At 42.5% G+C, this 17,675-nt stretch overlaps 1 protein-coding gene across 2 annotated transcripts in view; it reads left to right on the forward strand.

The window, feature by feature from the left end:
* The window catches only part of CSNK1E (casein kinase 1 epsilon), a 42,225-nt gene extending 31,780 nt beyond the window's left edge, over window positions 1-10,445 (forward strand). For both annotated transcript variants that reach the window (XM_035127002.3, XM_088652084.1), the window contains exons 6-11: window positions 2,039-2,209; window positions 3,820-3,968; window positions 5,436-5,628; window positions 5,967-6,106; window positions 7,229-7,294; window positions 8,819-10,445. In XM_035127002.3, the coding sequence (XP_034982893.1) occupies window positions 2,039-2,209; window positions 3,820-3,968; window positions 5,436-5,628; window positions 5,967-6,106; window positions 7,229-7,261 (686 nt within the window). In that variant the 3' untranslated portion in view covers window positions 7,262-7,294; window positions 8,819-10,445. The remainder of the gene's footprint in view (window positions 1-2,038; window positions 2,210-3,819; window positions 3,969-5,435; window positions 5,629-5,966; window positions 6,107-7,228; window positions 7,295-8,818) is intronic.
* The last annotated feature ends 7,230 nt before the right edge of the window (window positions 10,446-17,675 follow it).

The raw sequence follows: 17,675 nt of genomic DNA on the forward strand, positions 1-17,675 counted from the left end.
AGAATATTGTGTTTTGATTACTTATTTGTAACCTGCCTTTCTTTTAGGAAGCTCAGGGGAGTGCACACAATTCCCCTCCCTGCGTATTTTGTCCTCACAGTAACCCTGCGAGGTAGGATTGGCTGATAGTGTCTGGTCCAAAATCACCCAGTGAGCTTTGTGACTATGTGTGGATTAGAACCAAAATCTCACTTGTTCCTAGATCAACACAAATGGCTGTACAGTACTGCACTTTGAGACAATGAAATCCTTTCTCAGTGATTAAAAACTCACTTGGGTCGTTGCTGCTACTTAGCCGCAGCACGGGTGCTGAGGATAAAATTGGATCAAGATGCATTGTAACCTGCCTTGAACCCTTATAAGCTAGCTGAGTTGTTATTAGGGAACGCTGGAGAACTTAGTACAATAAGAAAATAGCAAAAGGGAATACTGTATATTTTTTCATACTGACAGTGTGATGAATATTGCTCAGTCTGTATACTAAATAGATCATTTGGTCAGGAAGCTCTTTTCTACATGGACAGATCTTTCAGAGACCGAGCTTCTTCTGTAGTAACATTTTTTCCCAAGTTTCTGATATGATCCAAACAAGGAAATGGCACAGATATAGGGAAGAGAAATCCAGCCACAGTAGAAAGCTATGTCGGCCAAATGCATGCTAGAGGCCAAGTAATAAAGGTCAGGGCCACAGTCCATCACAGTTAAGCATGCTTAAGCCCATTTGATATCAATGAGCTTAAGAGTGCTTACCTCTGTACCAGATTTTATTTTTCTTCTCAGTTGCACACTGAAATATGAAAGGATTCTGTTCTGTTTTTGTTTTTTACATTACTAGTGCTCTCTGAGAATTTTTCAGCTATTCTGTCATAGGGTAGGGTAAAAAGGCAACTGAAACTTTAGGTAGCAGGAAACATGAAAGAGCAGAAGGATAGACACCTGGTGCCACAAGGATCCACAAGAGGCAAAACATATGTTTTGGTCATCTCTCTCTCTCTCTCTCATATATATAAATAGGGCATGCAGTATTTTGTGGGGTAGGCAAACAGAAGTTATCCCTTTATCAACACACTGGTCTTGATGAAAATCACTTCCTTGAAGCTGCTATTTGCATCAGGAGGGAGTTTGCATTTAGACAGCGGCTGCTATTTCAAAAAGACAGGCCAAACCCATATGCGTTAACATAACACACAGTTTCCCCCTGAAACCAGTGCAAAATGCAGGAGTGCCATCCTTTCTAGCATCTGAGGAAGGACAAATCATATACAAAAGATAAGTTGGATTCTAAAAAGCATCTAGAATTGATCTGTATCGTCAGTTAGTAAAGAGCCATGTAAAAAAACCCAGAAAAGTTACAAGCCTTACACCCACACACACACCCAGACACACGGGCTTGCTAAGGGCTAGCAGAGGAGAGATGACTGTCCCCCTCCTCCAGCAGACTGTTCCCTTGCTTTGATGGAGTGAGGAGAGGGCTTCCTTCCTCTGCGCGCGTGTTTGTTTTCTATTTGGCACCACCAACCTGATCCATTGTCTGCATGCTATTCCTTGTCACCCATGGCTACTAGGCAAGTGCTTAAATACAAGCCTGATTATACATTTACTTTGGGTTATTAACTTTGGCTTCTGTTGGTCATGGGGAAAGGTAACTATTGAAGCTTTGATTATAGGAAATCTTTACCTACAGCAGTTTCCTCAGAATCTCTTCTTTGCAGTCTTGAGTGCCTACTTTTTCAAAAGAAAAAAGAAAGATAGCTGAAACTCCAAAGATCTTGAATTGTGGACCAGTTTCAGTACCTCTTTTCCCTTCCATGGTTTTGTGCAACACATAGCCCTGCCTGGATCTCAGTCTTGCCACATACTTGCAGGACTCCGGCAGAGGGGATGAATGCAGGGCATAAACAAATCTTCATTTCTTGGCAGGATAAGCCAAATTCTCTGTTCTGTAGCTTGTCTATATCATCACCTTGACTTTTCTGACGTAATGCAAGCTATTGCTGGAATATCTCTGCTTCATGCATGTGTGCGCATCTGTTTCCAGAACAAAGTCGCCGTGATGACTTGGAGAGCTTGGGCTATGTGCTGATGTACTTCAACCTTGGCTCACTGCCTTGGCAAGGCCTGAAGGCTGCTACAAAGCGCCAGAAATATGAGCGCATCAGTGAGAAGAAGATGTCGACGCCCATCGAGGTGCTCTGCAAAGGCTACCCTTGTAAGTTCTTTCTTTGCATGCACAAGTTGCCCTTGCATCTCCTACACTCAGAGATTCGTGTCTCCATAAACATGCTCAAATTTGTCTAGTTGCCATCTTTGCATGTGCTCTGTGACCTTGTTACCTATTTAGGATCAAGATGAACGGTGCTACTCTGATTGCAAAATATTGGGTGAACAATCTTTCAACAAGTTCGGCCCCCAATAGTCTAAAAACTGTATAGCTAAAAGGGCTGCCTCAAGACGTAAGGGACAAGCCTGGGGAAGGGTCATAGCTTTGCTATGTTTTGCATAGTTTTGCATCAGTTTTGCATAGTCCCAAATTCAATCCCCAGGTAAGATTAGGAAAGAGCCGTCTGAAACTTTGGAGAGCTGCTGCCAGTCAGTGTAGACTCTACTGAGCTAGATGGATCAGCGGTCTGACTTGGTATGAGGTGGATTCCCATGTTCCTAAAGCCTTGCTTGTACCTGAAGCAGTCTGCTGGGTATATGTTGGGCAAGCTCATTTCAGAGTCTCCAAATATGGGACTTATGTAGAGCAGGATTAAGTCCATATGCTATCCCTTTTATAGAGGGAATTGGAAGCCTTAAATGTGTGCATTCTAGTATGTCAAGTCACAGAGTGTGATGGACAAATTTCATTGCCTATGAACAGATGCACAGCAGTCTGTCTTTCCTGCTTAAAGCATGGCCTCTCCCTGTACAGCACCAATACCAGAGGTGCATGCCCTCCCAATATACAAGTCCTGAGCCTCGATCGGCGGACCTGTATTTGTGAGAGCAAGGACTGAAAATCTGGGAGGAAAGTGGAAGGGGTGGCATGCAAGCCTGCTTGTAGGTTATTTCTCTCCGGTTTGGGGGAAAGTGGGGTGAATTTGGGGGGCATGTATTTGGCAGGTTTCTGTGGGAGTGAACTGGAGTAAGAAGGGGTAGGAATAGTCATGTACCTCTGCAAATTGTTGAAATAAGGATTTTGGCACCAGGTGGGCTTTAGGCTTGATAACAGAAGAAGCACCACAGCTGAAAAGGTCTTTTCTTGGGTCCATAATATGACCCCAAGAGGTTAGACAATGAAAATCTTAACTGCTAGCTAGGCTTGTTTTCCTTTCCCAATATTGCTGCCTAAGGTTGGTGTGAGAAATAGCCAAAATATGAAATGAACACAACCATATAACATGCACATACAGGTTCATGCTGCTTTGGCTCTTTGAAGTTGGAGAATTTATCATGGTTTATTTAAACCCTTAAAAAAATTAAAACATACATAAAATAGAAAGACAAACAGGAAAACTAAAACATGATAGCAATAATAGAGTAATATTAACAGCAGATAATGTATCTAAAGATCTAAAATACATTAAAAGATATTAAGGCTGGTGAAATTTCTGGGGGAAACAGAAAGGGCTTCACCTGGTGCTAAAAGATGACAACTTAGTGGCGGGTGAATGGGAAGGCATTCCACAACTGCAGCGGCACCTCCGAAAAGGCCCCTCTAGTAATCTATAACATGAAGACTTTATGAAGGCGAAGAAGAAAACAGCAGTGCCTCATTGGGGGGACCGACCGCTGTGCTTGGTGGCAACTAATAATCTCTCCCTGCTTTTCTCCCAGCTGAGTTCTCAACATACCTCAACTTCTGCCGTTCGCTGCGGTTCGATGACAAACCAGATTACTCTTACTTGAGGCAGCTGTTCCGCAACCTCTTCCACCGCCAGGGTTTCTCCTATGACTACGTGTTCGACTGGAACATGCTCAAGTTTGTGAGTAATTCCAGTTCTGAGCCTTTTTGTTGTGTCCTGGAGTCTGTGTGTGCTTGTGAGCTGCAAGTGGAGGCGAGTGGGGTGAACAGTAGGGATGGCCATGTTTGAGGGTCTCTTTTTTTATTGATGGACTCTTGTGTTCACACATTATACTACTAATTCTTTTTAGTAGCAGAGTTCTGTGTCCTGACCTCAACTGCTGTTTGTTTGTTTTTCAAATAAAAAGCAAGTTCAAAACCCTGTATGGCTGTAGAAATAAGCTTGGAAACAAGTGCATAAAGATCACACCCGTACGATATATTTAAATAATATTTAAAGTGCATAGCTTCTTCCAACAAATCCTGGGAACCGTAGCTTGCCCCCCACAAAGCTACAATTCCCAGTACCTTTAATAAACTACATTTCCCAGGATTCTTTGGGGGAATCCATGTGTTTTAAACATATGATCTGGATGTGACCACAATCTTGGAAGGGACACAATGGGGCTTGCTAGGCTTCCTTGTTCTGCTCTGTTCCTTGTTGGACCATAGCCAAATCTTGTGATGGGGCCTAAAGGTACGCTGAGGTGGCACTGTAAATTGATGGAAAAACTTAAATATTTAGTTGCTGTGTTCTTAGTTTTGTCTAACCATGAGAGGGAGCATGGGGTGGTGGGTGGTCTACCCTCTCACTCCCCTTCCCTGAATGTTCAGCTTTATTTTTCTTTTTTAAGTGAAATGAGTCTCTGCCCTCAAATGTAAAGTTGATTAGATATTAGTCAAGCCCCTGAGCTAGCAGGAGGGGGCAGTTGTATACCTGTGCCTGGCCTTGCCTGGCCTCCACCTGCAAAGTAAGCTGCACCCATCAGCAGGAGAGCCCTTCTGCTGAGGAGCAACCTCTTGCATCTGCCCAAACAGCCTGGGAACCTGGCACAGCGAACGGGCATTTACCACCACCTTCTGTCCTGCAGCGCTGGCTCTGTCACTCCGCTAAGCTGCACCACTGCCCGCCATGAGTTACGGTTGCAGCATAAATTCCAACATTTGTCTATCATTTAAGTGCCTTTGCACGTTATGTCCAGAACACTGGAAGACAGGGCGGGTTACCATTTACTGAGCAGCAGCAGTAGAACATTGCCTAAACTTTTACTTCTTTTCAGCTTGAAAAGGGTAGAGACTCATTCCACTTTTTTAAAAAAAGAAAGAAAAGGAAAACTGAACATTCAAGGAAGGAGCCTGAGGGGGTTCACTGTCCACCCACCCACACTCACTGTCATGGTTAGAAGAAATGAAGAAACCAAAATAAACCAGCATATGGAAACTGTCCTGCATGATTCAGCATGACGGTTTTCCTTCCCCCCCCTTCCCTGAACTCTTATCTCGTTGCATGTGCAGCTAATTCTGCATATGAATAAAGTGATTTGTAAAAAAACCCCTTTTTAACCTGCTTCTAAAATCTGGATGCCTTCTGGGGTGTTTGATATTTCAGGGAGCAGCCCGGAATCCTGAGGACATGGACCGGGAGAGGCGAGAACACGAGCGAGAGGAGCGGATGGGGCAGCTCCGGGGTTCAGCTACGCGGGCACTGCCCCCTGGACCTCCTGCCGGAGCCACAGCTAACCGCCTCCGCAATGTCGCTGAGCCCATGGCCTCCACACCCACCTCCCGCATCCAGCAATCTGGTGAGTAGAGGGAAGGTCAAATGCAAACCTGTTCTCTGCATAGCAATGAATTGCACAGCCAGGCATGTGCGTCGTTTGCTTCATGGGCTCGTTCCTAAGTAAAGTAAAGCCTCCATATGTGTAACTACAGCTGCTCACCTCCTTCACTGCTGCTTGCTCTTGCCTTTCCCGTTCCTCCCCCCCTCTAGCGGCAGCGGCAGTGGTATTTGTAGGACTCTTGCCCCGTCTCCGCCCTGCCTTTATCCGTTCAAAATTTAGAGTTTGAGCTCCCTCTTTTTTCCTTACATTGCTCTGCAAAAAGCATCAATTTTACAAGTTAGTAATTTGCCCCTTGCCAGGAAACACGTCCCCCAGGGCAATTTCACGGGTGGACAGGGAGCGGAAGGTCAGCATGAGGTTACACCGAGGAGCCCCTGCAAACATCTCCTCGTCTGACCTCACAGGGCGGCAAGAGGTGTCACGGATTTCAGCATCACAGGTGGGTTCCTACTGGTGGCCAAGTGGGGTCAGAACTGCTTCCATCTGCTTGTGGGCTGTGGCTAGAATTAAGTAAATGGTAGAGTTGAGTCTCACCAGGGCATGTTAATCTGGTAAACTACCCAGTTGGTGCAAGTCCTCCTTCTGCTTCTGTGTGGGACTGCATTAAAAATGGCCTGCTCCTCTGAAAACGATGGCAATTACATCCTTATGTGAAAGGGGGGAAATTACCAACCTTCCAGCTGTTGAGAATTTAAACATTATGGCAGCCCAGCGTGAGAAGCAGAACAGCTAAGCCAACTGTGTTGCAGGGCTTGTCATACGCTGAAGTAAAAAAAAAGAATCTTTAGTCTGAATTCTTGTGTGAAGTCCTATCAGAATAGTCACAAGCCACCAAATATGTTCAGCAAAAATACATTACGGCTGCTAATCTGCTTTTCTTCCGCCAAGATACATATGGCTCAGACCCATGGGGTATTTTGTAGATTAATAATAGTACATTGAATTGTGCTTGGGAGTCAGTGTTGCAGTGCAGCCTATGTGCATTCTTGTCTGCTGATGTCAATAGCAGGCAGGCTCTTGCATTCTGTACTAGTTGAACTTCCCGATTCTTTTCAAAGACACAGCCCCATTGCAGTGATTTATTCAAGTCAACAACAAATATGGATTATTTTAACCAGGGGGGAAAAGGACAAAACCCTTGGACCAGATGGAACTGGTAGAAAAGCACTCATGGCTGCAGCAACTGCCTGCTTCCCCAAACTGGGAACAGGATCAGCCAGAGGATATGCATGTGTGACACGATCTCCTTGGAATCTAGGAACCATCAGTCGTCATCATCATTTCCTCCTTTTTTGTGAATTTGGTTTTAGCTTTATTAACTAATCAGTTAAACGATTCTTGAATCTGCTGAAAAATAAGTCAACTAGGAAATAAGGTTGCAGTGCATTCAGTACTTTGATGAAAATTATCTTGTGTTTGTAGGTAGTTGAATGTATTCCTTGGAAGGAGGGGTGGGGTCTTGTTGAGACAAGGGTGGGAGAAAGAACTTAGATGACATCTCTTTACCCACCCTTGCTAAGGTCTTCTTCTGCAGCCTACTCACTTCTCTATTTGTTTGTAGACAAGTGTGCCATTTGATCACCTGGGGAAGTGAAGAGAGGATTCCACCGGACCAGTGTTTGCTTAGGTTAGTCTCTGCCTAACCCCTTCTCTTTTGTCTACATGGATAGTGGATCTTTGTGGGTTGATATGCTTCCTGTATTTAACCCCAGCATAATGCCCCATGGTTATAGAAACGGCACAGTCTGTGAACAAGTGGGGTGTTTGAACAGCTCCAGCTATTTAGAACCTATGACAGAGAGATCTAAATATTCATTCTCTCTGTGTCTCTTGGTTGGTAAATGTTCCAGGCCCACCCAGTATCACAAGGCCATTTTTGAACATTAATGGTCATGGCTAAACTTTGGCTAACATGCCACGGTTAGCAATCTCTGCTGTGGGAACATGTAACCCTAGGCATATATTATGATATTGTTGAGGAATGCATTCACCCTACCAGCTCAACTGCTAGGAGCTACTACCTAACAGTAGTAGACCTCACCCTTGAGTCTCACTCACATGGGACTCTTGAAAGATGCAATGTGCCCAATTCTTCAGCACACCATAGTTTGCTTTCTTGTCCCCTTGAGTGAAATCAGTCAGTTAGAATGCTTTTTAAAAAAAACACACAGCTTGCTCTGTACATCCTTTCTTGGTTGGAAAGGAATATGGGGCAGGCTGCTATTTGCCTTTATTGCAGAGGGTGAAGGAAGGCAGCAGATTAAGGGGGAAGAGCAGTGACTTGAGTCCTCTTCCCAAAAGCATGCAGATGTTGATGTAGGAGTAAGCCACTGCTGTTTTTAAAAGCAGGCCTTTATGTAGCTTACTGGACTTGGTCCTAACTCTCTAGCGTTCTTTGGGTGCTCTTCCTTGTGTAATTACCATTGTGTGGGGGGAGAGTGCGGATACGTTCCCTAGCCTCACCTCCCCACCCCCATAAATCCCATCATCGTAGCTTATCCCATCACTCCCCTCCACATCTTGGGGGCTGAATTTCTGATTCAGAAAACCTGCCCTGCTTCTGCAGGCTCCCTCTGCGATTACGAACCCTGACCTATCAGGGTTCTCAATGGTGCCGAGAGCCTCTTGTGCAGCAGAGCAGCCTGCCGATTGCAGAAGTTCAGCCCCCAACCTGTGCAAGCTGCAAAGAGTGTTGATGGTGTTGTGATCGAAGGAGAGGGGCCGTGGAGTGTGCCCCTGGAATCGCAGCACCCTTCTGATTTAACCCGCCTTTCTTGCTGTGTAGAATTTTGATTTTTCTTTGGGAGGTGGGAAGAGGCTATCCTGGTCTGATGCTTCCAGCATTAACTAAGGTGAGCATCTTTTCAGTTTTGGGACTGCTTCCAGGACATCCCGTCCACGTTGCCGATGCATTGTAAAGCTTAGGGAAGGAACAGGAAGCACCATGTACACTGTTTCACAAATGTCCTTTCTAAAGAGGGTCAGTGGCACAATCGGCTGACACTTTTTCACAAGAGTTGCTGCTGTGTGTAGTACTAGTGGTAGTAGTTATTAGTAAGATTTGTCATAGGGTCTCCACTGTTGGATGGGGGAAAACATTTTTAACAATGCTCTCTTCTTTCTCTCTCCCCCCCCCCATTTCTTTTTCTAGTGTCTTCACTGTATTTTTCTTTTAAAAAACAAAATAACAAAAACAAATTTAAAAAAGAAAAAAAACGAAAAAAAACCCCAATTCCCCCCCCTGCCAGCAACAAGGAGAGGAGCTGCCCTATGCTGGCGTCCATGTCTTTTCTGAGATCGTTGCCTGCGTTCCCGAGCCCAACTTGCCTTGGACAAAGTCACAGACTCAGGAGGAGCCTTGCCGAAACACCTCTGCTGCTGTCGCGCAGTTTCATCTCCGTAGGCCTTGCCCAATTTCACGCCAGCAGGCTGTGGCCAGCCACCCCCAGCTTCAGCTTCTCGCTCCATTTTTTTTTTGATCTGTTTATATCATTGGGAAAAGGAAAAAAAATCACACAACACCAAAATCAAACTCCCGACTTCCATATTTTTTAAAAGTTCAGTTTGTGCAAGATGGAATTTGTTTCCAGCATAATTTTAAATTCCATTGGGATTGGGGGGGTTGGGGGGGAGGGGAGGGTTGGGGGGCGGAGGAGGAGGGAGAGGAGGATGTTTGCAGCAGACTTTTACAATTCCAGGCCCGAGTGGTGTCAAAAGCTGGCTTTAACATTCATTAAAATGTGGACTGTGGTTTCAAGCAGGCGCTGCCTTTGTGGGTGGCAGGGGCCGGGGCGGGGCAGTGGTGGAAGAAGCACCCAGGCATTCTTTCCCTAGGGGACACCACTGCCCCTCTGCATTCACGGGCATGTTGGGAGATGCCCACGGGCAGACCAACAAGGCGAACAATACCGGCACAGTGGCAGTTGCGTGCGAAGGGTGTGCTTATGGTGTGGAGGCATGTGCTGCGCAAGGCAGGAGCAAATTTGAAGGACGTGGAAATGTTGCCTGCCTCATATCCAGGCAGTTGAGGGGGGGGGTCTCTCTCTTCTTCTTCTTCTTAAAAAATTGAAACAAAACTGTTTGCGTGTGTTTAGTTTATATTTTTTTAATTATTGTTTTGTACTTCCTCAGGAGCTGGGGAGGGTGTTGAGGACAAAGGGGGAGAGGTATGTGAAAATAACAGTGGGGGGAGAGTCCCTGCTTTTACTGCAGGGGGTTGGGCCTTGTGTACCACCAGTTTCCCAAAGGACAACCCCAGCTCAGACGCACAACCTCTCCTCACGAAAAGGTGTCTCCCACCCTCTGTATTCACCCCCATTACTATTTTTTTATTTTTTTAAAGACTTTAGGCTTTCCTTAAGAAAACCAATCCATCCTGGGATGTTCATTGCCGCAGTCGTTGCCATGCCCTGCAGCCTCTTGCTTGGCACACTTTCTTAATTTTATTTTTTACTTTGGAGAGTGTGGAACCATTGGAAGTGGGGGTGGGGCCTGGCATATTGGGTTCTTTTTATTCTTTCTATTTAACACACAGCTCTTTTTATTTTCCCCCTAATTTATTTACCCTGCTTACTGTGTCTTTCTTCCTTTCTCTCGCTCTCTCCTTTTTTTAATTAAAGTAAAAAAAAACTTTTTATTACTTTTAAAAAAACAAAAACAAAAAACCTTGAAGAACTTTGGGGGGGATTTTGTACTTTTTTCCTGTGTAAATATTGGACTTTTTTGAGCTTTATCGTGGTTGTTAATTTGAAGTAATAAAGTAGAAAATGATAAAGTGATGGAAGCATCTTGTCTTTTTTTCTTCTTCTTCCCCTCTTCCCCTTCCAACCTGGCTGTGATAATGTCATGTCGGCAGGAAGTTTCATCTTACATATAGCCTCCCTCCTGCTCTGTTTCCAAGTTCCAGGAAAAAGATTGACAGGGAAGAGAATGTACACCATTTGTACTCCTAAAAATAAAGCTGGTCTGGCCTTCAGGTTCATAATTGATATTGGTCTGATAGCAGAAGAGTCATCTGAAATGTGATGCTCCTGAAGAAATGCTGCCTGCGTTTTGGGCTTGAGGGAAGAATAGTGTGCAGAACTAGGAATCTCCAATTTGGTTCAGGGGCCCTTCGCTCTCTATTCTTTTAGAGTTCCAGGTGTTCAAGCCAGTACCACAAATACCAACAAACTCAAAACGACACTTCCAAGCCTGCAGCCGTGACCTCCATTAGAATTTAAACAGCATAATTGTCATGAGTTAAAGAGCAAAAATGTCATTGAGCACTAGTAATTTCTGTTCAGCCATAGGAAGCGTATGATTTTTAAGCTAATGCTTCTAGACTCTTCAGCTGAACCTGGATGCACATTTTAAACCACAACTAGCCAGGCAATTGCAGATTTATGGAGAATATGTTGTTTGTATTGAGATTGAATCATCTCTTGGTGCCTTTTTGACAACCTTTTGCTTTCAGCTTGGGTTAACTTCATACAAATTCAATTATTGTAAGCAACATTTTAAAAAAAAGATTAGTGACAACAGGTAAGTTTAATTATTTCTTTACACCTTACGATGTCCTAAAGAAATAATTTTCTGTTAATTTATAAGAATGGGGCATGCTGGCTAATAGGCTGTTTTTGTGTGTATGTGGAAATAGGGAGTTTTGAATTCTTTCTTAGCCATGAAATTTGATGGGGTAGCACTGAGAGCCACCATTCATAGTTTGGAACATAAGAAGCTGCATTTATACCAAGTTGTGACTACTAGTTTATCTAACCACGAATTGCCTTCCACAGCAGCTTTCCAGTGTTTCAGGGCAAGGTCACCTGATCCTTTTACGTGGAGGTGCTGGGGACTGAACCAAAATCTCATCCCTGCAAAGTCCGGTCCTTTCTGCAGTTGTGAAAATGATAGTGAGATCAAGAATCTGACAAGTTTTTGCTGAAAAGCAGTACAGAAATAACCAGGCTTCAGTTGAGCTCCTTGCTTAGCTCCAGTGCCCATGCTAAAAATACATCTCCTGGCTAGAGAAGAAATCAGGTGGCATGCATTTCGGTTGAGACATTTTGCATGAAAGTGATTGGATACAGTCATTTGGGCTGGATTCTCTTTGAACATGTACTGTGGTTAGCAAATCTGTATTCAGATGTGGGACTGTGCATCAGAATTAATGGTGTCTAATGTTTACCTTATTGAAAAGAGGCATTAGCTATCAAAAGCATATTAGTGCACAGAGCTATAGGGCTTTCTTTCCTTCCTGGTTTGTAATCTACAGTACTTGGAAAGATGCTAATCCTAGGTTGCTGTGTTTAGTATGGGAGAGGGCTCCCATTACTGTAGTAGCTTGTCCCAGTGGCAGCTGTGGGAACATTTTAGCTTTGTAGGGCTGCAATTTTTAACCTTGCTGTTTCCATCACAATAGGACTTTGTACAGAACCTATTCAGGAAACACTGCCATTACACATGTGCAGAGTGCCATTGTTTCCCTCTCTTTAAAAAAAACAATTATTTTCTGCACATCTGTGGACAGGGGGAAAAGTTTCCATGTAAGAGTGCCCAAGCATGATTTCCAGTTAAGATTGACACCATTCCACATAAGTTTTTGAATTCATGTATTTTCACCTACATATTCATTGCCAAGAATCTAAACACACACAAACTTTTTTAAAAAGAGGAAAACCTGCCTCTAGTTGCATGATGTCCCCCCCCCCAAAAAAATCAGTTTTAACTATTTGTTACCCAAAACACCTTTTCCCTCTAAATTATAAAAGAACAAAGTATTCCAACCAATAGACAAAAATGATGAGTTCATCTCAACCAGGGCATCTCTGAGCACAGCAAAACATTTGCAATGCATTGCTCAATTCTGAAAATGTGAACTGTTCATTTCTGCTCATTTGCAGAGTTCACCACAACCTCTGTTCTATCTGAAATGTGGAGGATATATTCCAGGTTTAGGGAATGATGTGGAGTCACATCCAGACACCGTTTTCCTCAAATGGAAAACAAAAGGAAAAACAGATAATTATTATAGAAAGAGGCTAACAATCGCTTGCTCTCAAAGTCATAAAGCAAATACTAAACCAAAAAAGGTTTCTCAAAGTAAGGAACACTCGCTGCTTCCTCTCAGGACTTCAGGGAAACAGCTCTGGCCATGCTGGTGGATCTTAGAGGTTCTTGGAGAAAACAAAAGTATATAAAAGTCTGCTCACTCCTAACGTGGCTGAAGCGAAGCAGGTCTCTGTGTTGTTAGTGCTTGTGTGGAAGACTGAGTGAAAGCCCCTTTAATGTTTCCTTGTGTTACATAGAAGACTAAAAAAGGAGACCTTTTGTAATTGGGAATGGATATTCAATTGTGAAGACAAGCTATGCCTTGATAGCTTTGAAATATGGCTTGTGTTCTCTGAAAAATATCCAAATGGCCATTGGGAAAGGATCAAACTCCTTTACACAAGAAGCTTGGGTGTCTTGTACTACTTGATCCTAAAAAAATGTTTCTATTATGAAATTTGGGAGAAGGGCATATGTTGAGAGTATGGCATATACTTGGTATCATATCAGTTCTAGGCAGGCCCAGTTGAAAAGGTAATACAGTCATACCTCGGTTTAAGTATGCTTTGATTTGAGTACTTTCAGTTTAAGTACTCCACGGACCTGTCTGGAACGGATTAATCCACTTTCCATTACTTTCAATGGGAAGGTTTGCTTCAGGTGAAAGTACAGACTTCCGGAACCAATTAAGTACTTAACCCGAGGTACCACTGTACAAGGAGAGGGGCTGGGAAAGACCCCTGCCTGAAACTGACCAGCTTTGCCAATCAGAGCAAGCAGCACCAGATTAAACAGACTAATCTTAACTCAGCAGAAAACAGTTTGGTTTAGTCATATAAAAGAATTCATTTATTTTAAAAACATACCGTATTTGGACCACTCGGTTGGCAAGCCTATGAAGGCAATGTACAACCAATTAGCAACATAAAAATCACCCTTAAAATAGAACAAAGCATCATTTTAAAATGGCATCACATTTCAGCAAAACAGACCAGACCTCTGATGGTGGCCATGCCATACTTAAAAACCTAGAGAAAAGAGGGATGGGGAGGGTCAGGAATATGGTCACGGTCACACACATACATACGGGTATATATAAAGCAAGTGGGATCAGCCACAAAACGCTGGAGCCTGGAGTGTTCCTGCTCACACTTCCAGTCAGCCATGGTCCCCCCCTCCCCGTGAAAATCTGCCCTATTTTCTCCCCCACAAACAGCATTCTTGACCATTGAGTGAATTCATTCCTCCGTTGGGCTGGCTGTTTCTGGGGATTCCCCCAAATTAGGACCTTTGAACTTTGGAATTAGAGGGAATGATTTAAATTTAGGTGCCATTTGGACTGGGGATTTCCTAGTGCTTACTAAATCTTAATGTAGTTGTAGTGTTGATTTATCTGTGTTATATATACATTAACCTGGAATCTGCTCTGTGTAAGGCAGAGGAGACATTTTTTAAAAATGAATGGAAAGGAAATGTGCTTTTATCATTGTTAAAAATATCAGGCAAGAATTCCTGGTGCATACAAGTGCAGCTCAGCAAAGCAGATGGCTTTCTAAGAGAGACCATGAAATGGTTCTCCATAGATATCAAATCCTTAATTTATTTGAGAGTGGGCATTGAGGATGTTTTTGGTATGCGGTATCCTGTGCAAGTAGGGCATGTTGAATTTTTCAACTTTCAAATTCAAAAAATGAGGGGTGCTAAAAAGTTGTAATATGACTTGGGAATTCAAAAGATATTTAGGCTAAATTGATAAAATTTAGTTTTGCTTGGTAAACAAAATGACTGTAAAATTGAATAGAACTTGTTGAAATAATTACCAAATACCTGCAGTTACATATTGATATTATTTTATTTATTTATTTATTATTATTTAGCACATTACCTGACATTTTCAGAAGGTACAGTTAAAATTCTTTGGTTCCCCAGAAACAGTTTATGGTGCTGCTTCATCAAATGTAGACTTACCAAGCTAAATGATGTCCAGTCACAAAAAAGAATAGCAGGTTTTTAGTTCCTCACACCCCAAAACATATTTTTAAGACCCCCCTCACTGAAGAAATTTGCAAAAATTAAGTTTCACCCCCTAAAATCACACATTTTGTGCAAGGTAGACAATTTGGGCTATGTTTCCTATAGAGCCCTTTACAATATCAATGATCATGAAACTGATATGGTATTATGCCTACACCCTTGTGCTCAGCTGACTTGCACAACATCTCAATGCTATGTTTCCTATTAAACCTGTAGTGCAGAGCTTGCTCTTACAAGATGTTGCTGGAACAACTGATTCAGCAAGGCCCCACATTCCAGCAAGAGTTAGCTGTCTGCGTGACTAAGTATGGCATCAGTTGTGAGATCTGCCAAGACAGCAATTACAAAGGCAGCTTCTTCTGTGGTACAATCTGGTGAGCAGTTTTTCATACCAGGAAGTTGCTCTCTTCATCTCACTTTTATAGTATGGCTCTTAAGAGATACCAGGCCCTGGGCAATGGAGGAGATCTTACTGTAATAACTACCAGATGCTTAATTTTTATTTCATTTCTGTCTTGTCTCTTCATACGTTTGGGAAGGTTAATAGTTCTGTTTTTGTTTTGTTTTTAAAGTTTCAATAAAAGATAACATGTTTCTTAATAGAAAAGGTCTTCCAGATTGGCTCATTTCACAGAAATAGCTTAGCAGGGTGCCTTCACCTTTTGCTTCATAACTTTCCATGAGGTCTTGATATGTGTATTTTTTGTATTAAAGCTCAATAGTCTGGGAGTCCAGCCTGGGGGTACCAGTGCAGGTCTTTGTATGCTGTTGACCCTTGAGTAACAGGAGTAGCACTTGATTGTGTAGGGCAGTGTTTCCCAACCTTGGGTCTCCAGCTGCTTTTGGACTACAACTCCCATCTTCCCAAGCTGGCAAGACCAGTGGTCAGGGATGATGGGAATTGTAGTCTGAAACCAGCTGGAGACCAAAGGTTGGGAAACATTGGTGTAGGGGAGACCAGGGCACGTTTTCCAACTTTTTATAATTTATTTTTTTGTATTTTTTATTTTTTTATTCTTATCTATTTTGAGGTAAACAGGATTTCCTATACCTTTATGTACAAACTAGCACAATTATTTTTCAAAAAAGTAAATATAGCTTTTGACAGCAAATGGTTAAGTCTGATCATGTCAAATTGGAAAATGTGCCCCGTATGCTGGGCAAGTTTTCCAGCCTACTAAAAATGTGCAGGGGCAAATTTTCCAACTATACTTTAAATGGTAAAACACAGGTAATAAATTTTGCTTGTTACTTAGTATGTATTTTTTATTGTAAACTAAAAAGGCATAATAATAGTAGGTAAGATAATAATAGATTAATAGAGAAAGTAATAGAGAAAGTAATTGGATATAGGAAACAAATGCCACTTAATGATTTTACAAAAAATGTCACTTAACAATTTAACAAAGACAGATTTTTTAAAAACAAAAGTCGTCATTGTCTGAATCACAGTGAACGCAAACAAAAAAATGTAACATCCCCTTTGGTGCAGTCTTCATGCACCCATTTTCCAATGAGACACGTTTTGGAATAGGTGCCCCGTATGCTGTTGGAAAACCTGCCCTGTCACCATATTGGAACTTTGACACGACCTCGACGAGTAGCGGTGTAAGTTATTTGCAAAACAAACACATAGTTACGTGAAGAAAGAAACCCCTTTTTAGTACATGCAATGTCAAAACAGTGAGTTTAATACTAGTACGTTTAAGTTTCAATAAAGACCTGAAAGTTTACTGAAAGTTGAAAAAAATGGAAGAAAACAGCTCTTCCGACGATGAGATAGCAGCTACTAAACTAAAACTTCCGTAGATGATGTGAGCTGTGATGCTACTTCAGCCAGTTCGCCCCTTGTCATCATCATCTAGCGGCTCATTTCAAAACTAAAGCAAGTTGGAAAACGTGCCCCTATGTAAAATGTGCCCCGGTCTCCCCTATATGATGCTTTTCTATCACAATGTTTTCAACAACTGCCAGGTTTGTTGCATATTGATCTAGCAACTTTGAAGTTATTGTTTCTTAGGATATTTGGTTTGTGTTTTGATTTTTTAAAATACATATATGTATGTGAATATTGTTTTGTTTGGCTTCCTTTGGGAGGAAGGGTAGGTGAAAAATAAGACGTAATAATAATACGTAATATATTAAACATATTACACACACAATAAAGATGTATGGGAATGGTTGCTGGCTTGGCAAAAAGCTGCTCTAATTGTTTCAGAAGTCAGTGTTTAAAAATTGGGTCCCAACCAGTGGAGAGAGCCTCTAGGAGTCATTAGCCAAAGCAATCCCATGTAAAGGGATTAGTGTGAACACTCACAGATCTGCCTTAACAACTTCTATAATGCAGATGAAGCATGCACATTTGCCTAGCTAAAGAATGCCATGCTCCTTTTTACCTAGTCAGTTATAATCATCACAACTTAAACTTTCCCTTAAACTTCGGAAGATAACAACGCTTGTAGTGACTGACCCAAACTCACCCAAGGAATATCATGGTCTCCCAGGTTGCAGTCCAACACTGCAACCAATATGCTACACTGGTAGTCAGCTGAATGTGTGAACTAATTCCTGAATCCTCAAACCCCACCCCCCACCAAAAAGTATCTGGATGGGTGTGTGATTTTGATTACTAAATACTGAACACCATTATGCAAATTGACCATCCCCTGTAATCTCTCTGCATGGAGGATTTGGCTGAAAATGCAAAAGATTGCAATATGCAAGCCAGTTCTGTCACTACCTGTCATTGTATAGTAGGGCAACTCATGTATAAATGCTGACTGATTCTAGACAGCAGCTTCTATTGAAGTTAAAGGAACCTTTGAAAGTCAGCAGGAGGTGACATCTGGATGCAGACAGTCAAGTGGGTGTGTAGATGGGTACCTTTTAAGTGGCTGTTTAGGTAATCTGAACGCGTAAGGTGTTTGGGTGGACGACTGTTC

Source organism: Zootoca vivipara, chromosome 9 (genome assembly GCF_965207765.1).
Source record: "Zootoca vivipara chromosome 9, rZooViv2.hap1.1, whole genome shotgun sequence".
Taxonomy (NCBI): Eukaryota; Metazoa; Chordata; class Lepidosauria; order Squamata; family Lacertidae; genus Zootoca; species Zootoca vivipara.